Genomic DNA, 12,016 nt, shown 5'->3' on the forward strand with positions numbered 1-12,016 from the left:
CACCCCATGTTGAAGGCAGAACTCAAACTTTGGTCTGCTGACTCCAAGCTCCGTGTCCTTTCCTCACTGCCTCTAAGCACACCAATGACCAATGCAGTTTACATAAAACCACAGCCTGGATTGAGGAAACCGTGACCATGCTTTAACTGTGACTTTTCATTTTGAAATGACTACATATCCAGCCAGGGCTTCAGGAATTCTTTAGCATCAAAAATCTCTTTATCAGGCAGGTTTGTGAAGCAACATCACTGATGCTAAATCTGGGGGAAATTTTGATAATGACCAATATATTTGCACAGTTTTAGGGTCTCCCCACAGATTGCTTATTAGTGCAAGGGAAATAATAGTAATTATATGGCAGAGAAGCTGGGTAACACTTGTTGAGTGGGGGGGTCAGAGACATCGCCACCAATGAAGAGCAGATAGATCTTGTGTGCCTCCCGGCATGATCCCCGATGACACAACATCACATACATATGTGGTATTTTGGCAAGGAAAGCCAAATATAACCCAAATCTCACTTTTGGGTTCCTCTTAGGAAGCGTCAACAAAACCTCAAATGAGGAATGTATAATTAAAAAGGAGAAATACCATACTCTTAAAAAATGTCACTGTCATAAAAGACAAAGAAAGGTTTTAGCTATATCCCAGGTTAAAGAAAACTAAACAGAGAGGACAACTAAATATAATACCTGATCCTAGATTGCATTCTTTAGTGGAGAAAGAGGAGAGGATAAAGAATATTATAAGGTCAAAAATTGGGCACAGATAGTACATAAGATAAAATTATTGCATCGATGTTAAATCCGAGTTGATATGGGTATTGTGGTTACATACGAGAATATCCTTACTCTGGTTGGGTATGGTGGCTCACACCTGTAATCTCAGCACTTTGGGAAGCCAAGGTGGGAGAATCACAGGAGTTTGTATCAGCCTGGGTGACAAAGTGAGACCCTGTCTCAACAAAAACTGCTAGGCTTGGTGGTATGTGCCCGCAGTCCTAACCGCTTGGGAGGCTGAGTTGGGAGGATCACTTGAGCCTGGGCGGTCAAGACTGTAGTGAGCTGTGATAGCTCCACTACACTCCAGGCTGGGCAACAGAGCCAGACTCTGTCTTCAAACAACAAACAAACAAACAAACCCTTATTTTTCAGAAGTACACACTCAAGAATTTAGAATTGAAGGACCATAATGTGTGCACCTACTCTCCAATGATAAGACAAATGTGGTAAAATGTTAACAGTGAGTAAATCTAAGCAAAGGGTATCAGAGTATTGTTTGCACTATTTTTACGCTTGTAACTTTTCTGTAGGCTTGAAATTATTTCCACATAATTTTCTTTTAAACCAGAAGGCTTATGAAAATTTTGCAGAATAAGAGTTCAAGAGGTGTAGTTTTAGGATTTAGCCTTAGTCTTAGCTACTTCCTCCTTGGTCAGTATTGCTAGTTAGTACAGGGCAGACAGGAGGATCCCAGGGCTAGGGCCCACTACCTAGCCAGTCAAATTACTCATAATAATATTGCCTTTTGAAAGATACAAGTGTCTTTTTTTTTTGGACTGGGCTTTAATTATAAGGTAATGAGAACAAACAGTCCTCATCAACAGACTACACTTTTGATAAGGTTTCCTTGAGAATGTGCTTCTCATCCTCTGCTCAAAATCAAATAGTCTCTCAGGCCCATAATTCACCTCCAGGGCATTTATATCACTTGTTGTTGTTACTGCAATTTTGCATTTCCAGGAAATGTTTATATAATGGCAAATCTGAATTCTTGAAGGCAATTTTAAATGCTCTTATAAAATTACAGGAAAGAAGAAGTTGGGGGAAAGATGGGGTGAGAAAAGCAAAAGAAAAATATTAAGAAGTAATATAAAACAATCTAGAATTTGAACAACATACCCCCTTCCTTCCCCAAAAGAGCAATCTGATGTACGTTCACATGGAGGTAGACCTAAAAAAAATAGCTTTCTTTGAAAGGATTAGAAAAAAATGGAAACTTGGCCACATAACATTAGTCTAGAAGCCATTCAGATACAGAGGCTGAAAATTCAAGACCAGGAGCATATGGAAGCAACAGAAGCAGCTCAAAAAGCCTTCAAAACAGATTCCTATGTAACGCAAAGCTTGACCATGCACAACCAGAATTTTCTGTGATGCCATGGAAAAGGTAGGTCTCCCGTTTGCCACGAATGACAAGTGCCACCAGCAACACAGAGGCACACAAGATAAAAAGCCCTGTTCTCAAGAATACATGGAAGTGGGGAGACAGGGGAGGGCCAGACAGTAGCAGGCAGGGGTACACAAGGAGCTCTAATGAGAGCCCCAAGAAAATGTGCCAAGAAGCTGACAGACGGCTTTCCAGGGCAGGGGAACTGTGACCCAGGCCTTGAGAGAGGGACGGGGGCCGTAGGGCTCAGGTGCAAATGGGGCTGGAAGGAAATATGGTGAGCAGAATTGGAGAGGAGTTGGGGAAAGGATGCGAACAGAGAAGCCAGTCATGGGCAGTTCAGAGGACAGCGCGTGTACTGGACACGGGATGTCTACTCTGGTCTGAACGTGGGTGGCGGAGGAAGATGGAGTGGCAAGAAAGGAGATGGTCTTGTGGAGTTCAAATCTAATCCTAAACCTTATGGGCAGCCACTAGAGGACCAGGAAGGAAAGCAACATTATCTGATTTGTATTTTAATAAGATCTACCAGGAAACATGTGTGGGCTGGAGTACAAGGCAGAATCAGCTGATAAATACTCCTAGTCCAAAAAATTTGTGGGCATAAAACGCCACCAAGGAAAAACCAATCATGTTTAACTCTGAGCTTCATTCAGATTATGTTTCTTTTGCCCCTTTGATCAGAATTAATAAGAGGTTCTCTTTCTATTCTACTTCAACATTCTGATGTATTCGTATAGAATGACTGTACTTTCCCTCACAAACATCTGAGTCTTTATTTTTTCATCAAATTCATTCAAAGTTTAAACCCTGAATGAATTCATATGACAAAACACAATGACGGATGAAATGACACAGTTTATAATTCATTATTAGGGAAAAACAAACGTTATTGAAATAAAATATTTCAGAAGACAAATGCTAATGTGTTTTTATAGTAGCTTTTAGTCACACCAGATTACTAGGTGGAAAATATGGAGAAAAGATCTCTGAGGGAAACATGTGAGTTGCTTGTCCCTGCTCACAAGGCCTAATGCTACCTTCTGTCACTAAGACACTTAGAGTTTCTGGTCATTCTGCTTATAGGTCAACCACCAATGGACCTTTTTAGCATTCCTGCCTAGTCTCAATAGGTGTTTACAAATTATCAAGTTAATAGCTTGATTGCAATTAGGTTCATCAGAATGAAAATGGTATACCATTGCATGGCATGTGATACCTTCCCACGAAAACCTTCTCATGGCATGCAGTAGCTTCTCACAAATGCTTTACTGGTTTCCTTGTTACTGAAATACAACATATTCTACATTGAAGATTCGATTATTAGCATTAAAATGGCTGGTGTCAAGGAAAGGGGAAAAAGAGAGTACAGTAATTTAGTGTAAAATCCAGGATTCTAGAAAACTTGTTCTCATGAATGAAACCTATACATATGGGAAGCTGCAAGTCAGAAATAACATCAAGTGGCTACGACATCTAAGGTTCCCTTGGATGAAACTCGGGTCGGGGTTTAGAGGAAGCAGGCTCTTATTTGAAGCTGGAAGGTGAGAAAACAGTCATCCCTTCCTTTCATTGCCATTCTATCTCACAGTAGATGATTTAGTTCCCACCAGTATCTACTCCATAAAAAGATTTAGAAGCTACATGTCATGACATTTAGGCCCATCTTGATGGTCTACATGCATAAAGGAGGAAACAGAACTAATCAACCACCTTCTGGTTCCATCACTCCCTGAGCACAAATGGATCCAATAAGGGTTCAATGTTGACCTACAGGCCTGGAGCAAACAGCCTACTGGTTAAGAACAAAGACTTTAGTGCCAAACAGACCCAGATTTGAGTCCCAGCTCAACCTGGACAAGTGGCTTACCCTCTCTAAGCCCCAATTTCTGCAATTAAAAAAAAAAAAGATAATCACACTATCTTATGGGATTGTTATGAGATGCGGTGAAATGATACATATAAAAGTGTTTAGCACTGTACCTGAAAAGTATCCACTCAAATATTCACTATTATTATATTGATGGATCATTTGGGGCTTCAGGATACAAACACTAAAATGCTGGGCTCATAGGAATGAAAGCCACAGTGAACACCAGATGTGTGTAGAGGTGGATTAGCTGATGGGCAGGAGCAGGAAAGAGGTACAAATTGCACCGTCTCCCAAGACATTTTTTAAAAAGTGCCTGAGCATGGAAATATGATTTCTTTCCATTGAAGAGTGGCTAATTTGAGATTGCCACCCTTCAAAACTCCAACATTTGCTTTCTGTTTCACAGGAAGCAAATTTTGTGTTTCACAGGAAGCAAATTTTGTGTTTTCACAGCATTGTATCTGCTAGCTACATAATAAACTCAAAGGCATATAAATGTTAACTCAAAGTGGATCAAAGAACTACAACTAGAAAACTCTTAGAGGAACACAGGGACAAAGCTTCACGACATTGGATTTGGCAAGCGTTTCTTGCATCTGACACCAAAAGCACCAGCAACAAAAGAAAAAAATAGATAAACTGGACTACATCAAAATTTAAAACTTTTGTGCATAAAAAGGCATTATGCAAAAGGCAGAGTAAAATGACAACTCATGAAGTGGGAGACAAATATTTGCAAGTCATGTATCTACTAAGGGGGTAACATCCAGAATATATAGATCATTCCTACAACCCAATGACAAGAAACCAAACAACATGATTTTATTAAACACAGGCAAAGGACCAGAATAGACATTTCTTCAGAGGTGATATACAAATGACCAAAAAAGCTCATGAAAAAATGCTCAATATCACTAATCATCACAGAAAAGCAAACCAAAAGGAGATACCACTTCATGCCCATCATGACAGCTATTATAAAAAACAAACAAAATCGAAAGTAACAAATGTTGGTGAAGATGTGGAGAAACTGCAACCCTGTACACTGCCAGTGGAAGTGTAAAATGGTGTAGCTGATATGGAAAATAGCATCAAAGTTCCTCAAAAAATTTAAAACAGAATTACCATATGACCCAGTATTTCCACTACTCTGTGTGTGTGTGTGTGTGTCTCTATATACACACACACATATACATATATATACACACACACACACATATATACATTTCCACTACTGTGTGTGTGTATATATATATCTAGTAGCATATATATATATATATATACACACACACAGTATATATATATACACACACAGTGTGGAAATGTATATATATATACACACAGTAGTGGAAATGTATGTGTGTGTGTGTGTGTGTGTATATACTGTGTGTATGTGTATATATATATATCTACACACACACACACATATATATATATATACACACACACACACGCATACACACAGAGTAGTGGAATGTGTGCGTGTGTGTGTGTATGTGTGTGTGTGTACACACATACAAAAGATTTGAAAACAGTTTCCAAGTAAACCCATGCTCATATTAGCATTATCTACAATATCCAACAGGTGGAAACAACCCAGATGAGTAAAGTGACAACAACAAATCAATCTGCCTGATTTGTAGCCATGAAAACAAAAATAATAAATAACCCAGATGTCCATTGGCATGTAAATGGATAAGCAAAATGTGGCCTATTTACAATGGAATATTATTCAGCCTTAAAAAGGAAGAAAATTCTGACACATGCTTTAACATGGATGAACCCTGAAGACATGCTAAGTGAAATAATCCAGTCATGAAAGATCAAATGCTGTATAATTCCACCCATATGAGGTACCCTAAGAGTAGTCCAATTCATAGAGATAGAAAATCAACTAGTGGTTGCCAGGGGCTGGAGGGAAGGGGAAATAGGGAGTTTGTGTTCGATGGGTACAGAGTTTCCATTTTGGAAGACGAAAAAGTTCTGGAGGTGGATGGCGGCAATGGTTGCAGAATATGTCAATGTACTTAATGCCATTGAACCGCATACTTAAAAATGATTCAAAAGGTACATTTTATGCTTATTTTATCACAATTAAAAAAGAGAGAGATGCTGATAGTCTTGGTCTCTCAAAATAAAACACTAAGAACTTAAAACTTATGCTTCAGCTATTTATACTACATTTAGTTCCACTTTAGGTATCCCCATTTAGAAATTCTAGGGGATAATTTTTTAAAAATCTAGACAAGTGCATTAAGGAAAAAGAAGCCATGTTTTTAATGGTGTGCTAACGTCACGTTCACTTACCTAGGAATATGATTTTCTTTTGTTGCCAAGACAGCAACAGTTGCTCTGGAAACCACACAAAAACAGGGGTACTTCAGTGAAACAAACTCCACTCACCTGCACAAAGATGCCCTTGCTCCTATACTCCTCATGGAGGCACCGAGAGAAGAAATCTACAAAAGCCTGGGAGGGCAGTGGGAGTGAGAAGAAAACACACACATTACATCAATCTGCCTGATTTGTAGCCATGGAAACAAAAATAATAAACTAACCATAATTAAACTAACCATTTAATGCTGTGATTTCTCATCATTTTTTTCATTTCAAATGCAACTTAGAAAAACACCTCAAAACCTCATTGTTTTTATCTGCCACTAAATGAAGTATTATATTACGAAATATAATATCCAGATCAAATTTTGATTTAACTGGAAAAGGCTCTTCTTATCCTTTTCTCCCCCCAGAAAATTACTTTCCAAGAAAAACTATTTTTCTCTTATATAACAAAGGATGCATTTCATCTCTCCACTTGTCACTCAAACAGAAACACAGTATCAAGTCTGTTCAAGTCTGTTCTATGGGGATTGTGTTGTTGCTAAAAGAACAGAACAAGCATCCTCTTGGTGCCTGGGGATGACAAGATCCAAGAAGTATAGAGGTGAATGTGACAGCCCATCTTCTTCTGATACTACAACCTTAAATGTATTTGTAAAATACAATGTGCCAGTTTTCAAATGTGGACTCAACCTCAGACTAGAAATGCAAAGAATCAATAATGACTTTTCAAGGGTCCTAATGAGTAATAGTTTTGTATCCATGGATTAGAACAGGTAAGGTGAAGTTCACGAATCCCTTCAAGAACCATGGCATTCATTTGAAACTTGCCTACAGTATGCTCCGAGATTCAGAAAGTAGATTGTAGGGGTTGGGAGGTGGTACCAAGCTTTTTCAAAAGACAGTAGTGGCTGTTTTTTCACATGAAAAAGAAGTTGGAGGTTTTGCTCTTTTCCTTCCCTGCCATGTTTCAAGTTCTTACTGTACATATTTTTTAGTTTTCCCCAAAAGCCTGCTTAATTTCAACATCTAAATCGTCATTTTCCCTTCAGAGATGTATTCGTTGCCTCAACAATGTATCTGAAGATGATGCCATTGACCTGCAGGCAGTAGGAGATGCATTCTAAATTACTTTCCTAGTAGTAATGTGAAGAGGTTAATGGTGATATTGTATGAAATTATGACATTGTACAAAGAGTTCTGGAAAATTCTTGTCTCACCACAAAAATTAACAAAGAATATCTATGAATTCTGGACAATATGTCAAAATACACCCTCGCCCAGGCTATCTTGTGCCTACTGTGTACATTTACACGCTGACTGGATGCGTCTCTTCTATGCTGTGTGAAGTGGACTCATTCGTGTAACAAATCTCTAATCTTAGACTCATTAGCATCATGTTCTAATCAACTGAGCTAACTGCCTAGGTCACCTCTCTATGGAAGGCATAAGTATCACTTTCAAAATCAGTAAAGTACTGGGGGGAAAAACAACATCTGTGAATCTGATATACTGGTGTCCCATTTGTAAGTTTATAGTAAGTTTATTGAGAGTACATAGTATGTCTCTAACTCTGGTTCTCTTGAAACTCAAGTAGGGTATTTTCCTTTTCTTCTCAGTTTATTGGAAAACTGCCAAGAATAGAACTTCAGGAAAGTTAAATCTACATTAATTTTTCAGACTAAAAATTACTCCTTATTCCTATATTGACATGATTTAAGAAAATACCATTTACCTTGGTTGCAGAATAGATGGTCAACATTGGGACGGGGTGTGAGCCACTGGCAGATGAGATGTTCAGAATCGCCCCTTTAGATCTAAAAAGGAAAAATGTACCATGTAAAAGGAGTCAAATAATATACACAGTTGTTTGTGAATGACAGATTGAGATATATAATTATTTGAAACTGAATAATGTAGCTGTTTTTCTAACACACATCTCTCTCTGCCTTCCATCAGTATGCGATATGCTCGGTCAGTAAATGAGGCATAATTCAATCAACTAAAAATAGCACTTCTTCACGATTAGCTCATTTCCCAGTCTTAGTAATCCAGGGCATGATCAGATCAGATCTCCAGTCTCCTCGAGTTGACCTCTACCCTCTGAGGTCTTCTCTAGCCACAGTGCCAAGAATTTTTACTTACAGATACTCTCATATTCCCTGCATGCACCTTTATTTGAGCATATCATCATGTACTACCTTTACTGTAGGATTTAATCATTCTATGTATATAAACATTCTTTCCTCCCTCCAACAAAACCATAAGCTTCTGGATATAATAGCCCACTTTCCCTCAAAATATTCCACACGGTACTGAGCATATAACAAACAGGTACTTAAGAAAACTTTCTGGTAATGAGTGGATGGCTATGTCCTGTCCTTCTACTTTCCCTGAGTTGTAGATATTTGGGCACCAACAAAGAGTTGACTCTAACCTTATGTGACTCTCTAGTTTATCAAGTGTGTCTTTTGCCAAAAGGCAAAGCTCAGTGGTTACTGTAACTTTTAGAGACTACTGAAAGTTCAAAATCAAAGTTACCAGGAACTTCTAATTCTACAAAAAGTGAAAATTAGCTTGAGAAAAGCAATGCTATAAAGATACCCGTTGTTAATAAGTATGTATAGGTTAGGTAAAGTATGGAATTACGGTTTAAGAATGTCAGAACTACCAACTCTTCCCCTCAAATCTATTCCTCTCAGAGGGTTCCCGTTTTTCAGCCACTGCAGCCTGATTCCACGTACCTCCTGTCTCCCTTCTAAGGTTCCTTTCCTTAACCCGCTTCCTCATTGTTCTTTGTCTGAATTTACTTCCCCAACAACTATTTTTTTTTTTTGCTTGAAAAAGGAAATATACAGATCCTCTTCGTGCAAAATAAAGGAAACGTGATGAAATGGCACCTAAATTATTTTAGACATAAATCTGAAATGAAATAATCCCCAAAAGTCACCCGTTCCATCCACCAGCCTCTAGGCAAGATGCCACTTCAACCATCAAAGGGAAATGGGGGTCCTCAGCTTAGTGTGTGTCACTGGAAAGAAGTTGTTGTTGTTTAACAGAAGTCCTTATCAGTACGACGTGCCTTCCTAAGCTGTGAAATCCATTAAGATTTTGATGACAAAAATTATATTTCAAATTTAAAAATATTATCAGTGTTTTGAATAAAGTTGGAAATAAGTAGTCAACGGATAAATTACATCATTCTGGTATTTTTTGTTTGTGTCTTCCTCTTCAGAAGCAGAAAAGCCTTTTTTTTCCTTTTTCTTTTTTCTTTTTTTTTTTTTTTTGAGACAGAGTTAAGCTCTTTTTACCCAAGCTAGAGTGCAATGGCACAATCTTGGCTCACTACAAACCTCTGCCTTTTGAGTTCAAGAGATTCTCCTGCCTCAGCCTCCCGAGTAGCTGGGATTACAGGCATGCGCCACCACGCTGGCGAATTTTGTATTTTTAGTAGAGAAGGGGTTTCTCCATGTTGGTGAGGCTGGTCTCGAACTCCTGACCTCAGGTGATCTGCCTGCCTCAGCCTCCCAAAGTGCTAGGATTACAGGTATAAGCCACTGTGCCCGGCCACCATTTCTTTTTTAATTTTAAGGTAAGAGTTTGTATCAGGAGTTAGATCCCAACAATTCTAACACAAAAACTGGTAAATTAGCAATGAATATCTAGTCCTTTCATTTTATCTATATTTGTGAGAAATTCCTTTGATGATAATGGAATAAAAACCACTTTTGTTACAGGAGATTTTTAATATAGTATTAATTTGTAATATTTAAAATATCTTTGTTTTTTGGGGGTATTGATAATATTCTAAAATTAGATTGTGGTGATAGATGCACAGCTCTGTGAATACCCTAAAAACCATTAAAGTGCATGCTCTAATGGGTAGACTGTACAGTATGTGAAATTTATCTCAACAAATCTGTAAAAAGAGAGAGAAAAATATTTATGACATATTGGAATGTATCAACTTTAAGCTCTGAGCAGATCCCAATCAAGTGAAAACTAAAAGAGCTATTGTATTGTATACAGCACAAATGCATTCTGAGAAGTAACCCTCGATCTTGACAAGTCAACCCCCCTCCTGTATCCTAAGGATCCTTGTAGGTACCTTGTAGGTAAAGTAGTGTTTTACTTTAACCTTTTCTCATATAAGTGGGAACTGCTATGTCTAAACTCATTCACAGAAAGTGAAGAAAAAGCCAGTTTGAAGTAGATGCAGAAGAATGAGGCTTTCCACTGAAGCTGCAGCCTATCACTGCTTGTCCTGCCAGCTGGATTAAATGCTCCATTATACTTAAGTCAGCTGGGGTGGTTACATGTGCCCTTGAACAGAAATCTTACATTTTAAATTTCATTCGCTAACAAAATGCAGTTTAAAAATCTGTGAAAGGTAAAATTTAACGTTATCAATGCATTTTAAAAATTAAATCTGGACTTGATCAAAACAGACTCTTAAAACTTCACCCACCAAAGCAATGATCTCAATACAGGAAAAGTCATTTAAAGATAATAAAAGTTTCTTTCCCATATTAAAATACAACACGGATCAATTATCTCATGTCACATTCATGCAGTCATGCTCCCTTACTTGTTTGCTCCTTGAGGCAACTAAGATTTTGTTTCTCAAGTATTCTAATCCTATTTAAAACTTCTGTGAGGTGGAGCTACTTTGAATTAGTGAAAAGTCAGAGTTTTAGGGTACTTCGTACAAAATACAGTATTTGAGCACTAAAACACATGAAAACAAATCTAAGACTAACAAAGGATAAAGCAAAAATGCACTCGACCTAAATAAATAAAAGAGTACCATTTATAATTGTACCAAAGTTATAGTAGAGAAAATAGCCCCTCTACAAATCTCTGTCCTGCCATTAAGCTCACATACTTGTCTAGCAAAAACCTTCCTCCCACACCCACACACACAACAGCGTAAAATTCTCTTGCTCTTTCTTTCCAAGGGCAATAATATTCAAGTTAGTTGTCTGAATCATAAATCATATACTGGTATAGCCTGCCTTAATCTTTGTACTGTATATAGTATCTGTTCTCTATGTAGAAATGGGGCTGAGCATTTGGGACTGCAAGTCACAAAAGACTCGCCCTTAAAATCAACCACATTGTCTAGCTCTAATCCTCCATTTAAGCAGAATTAGTGACGTCAAACCAGTTTCCATGGCACAGCCAGACTCATGACAACTCTGTCATATCAAGCAGAAGGACAAAATGGGCTGCACTTAATTGCACACAGAAACAAACATGAAACCAAACCCTGGTTAATCTCTCATTTTCCGGGGACTTGGGAACAATTCTAAGATTGGAAGGTACATTAAGAATTTCTGCTGAAGTTCTATAATGAAGACTCATGTTGCTCATACTCAGTGCATTTCCTAGTTTGTTATGACAAATATCCAAATAAACGAGTCATGCAATGTTTTCTGTGATGCAACATTCTTAATTCATTATACTGCTTACTTGCTAATAGCCACACAATGGTGTCTCAGTGGTACAAATTACCAAGGATCTACTAGACTAAAATGTTGCCCCCCCCAAAAAAAAACCCAAAACAAAACAACAACAGAACAAAAGCAGAAAACACCAACTGCTGACAAGAAAGTACCTTTTCATATAAACATA

At 38.0% G+C, this 12,016-nt stretch overlaps 1 protein-coding gene across 4 annotated transcripts in view; it reads right to left on the reverse strand.

Moving 5' to 3' along the window:
• Positions 1-12,016, reverse strand: part of HSD17B12 (hydroxysteroid 17-beta dehydrogenase 12) — a 164,056-nt gene that overhangs the window by 11,818 nt on the left and 140,222 nt on the right. For all 4 annotated transcript variants that reach the window (XM_032283544.1, XM_032283546.1, XM_032283545.1 and 1 more), the window contains 2 exons: positions 8,118-8,199; positions 6,446-6,511 (listed from right to left, as the gene is read on the reverse strand). In XM_032283544.1, coding sequence (XP_032139435.1) covers positions 6,446-6,511; positions 8,118-8,199 — 148 coding nt within the window. The remainder of the gene's footprint in view (positions 1-6,445; positions 6,512-8,117; positions 8,200-12,016) is intronic.

Source organism: Sapajus apella, unplaced genomic scaffold (assembly GCF_009761245.1).
Source record: "Sapajus apella isolate SASKATOON/1434 unplaced genomic scaffold, GSC_monkey_1.0 scaffold14, whole genome shotgun sequence".
Taxonomy (NCBI): domain Eukaryota; kingdom Metazoa; phylum Chordata; class Mammalia; order Primates; family Cebidae; genus Sapajus; species Sapajus apella.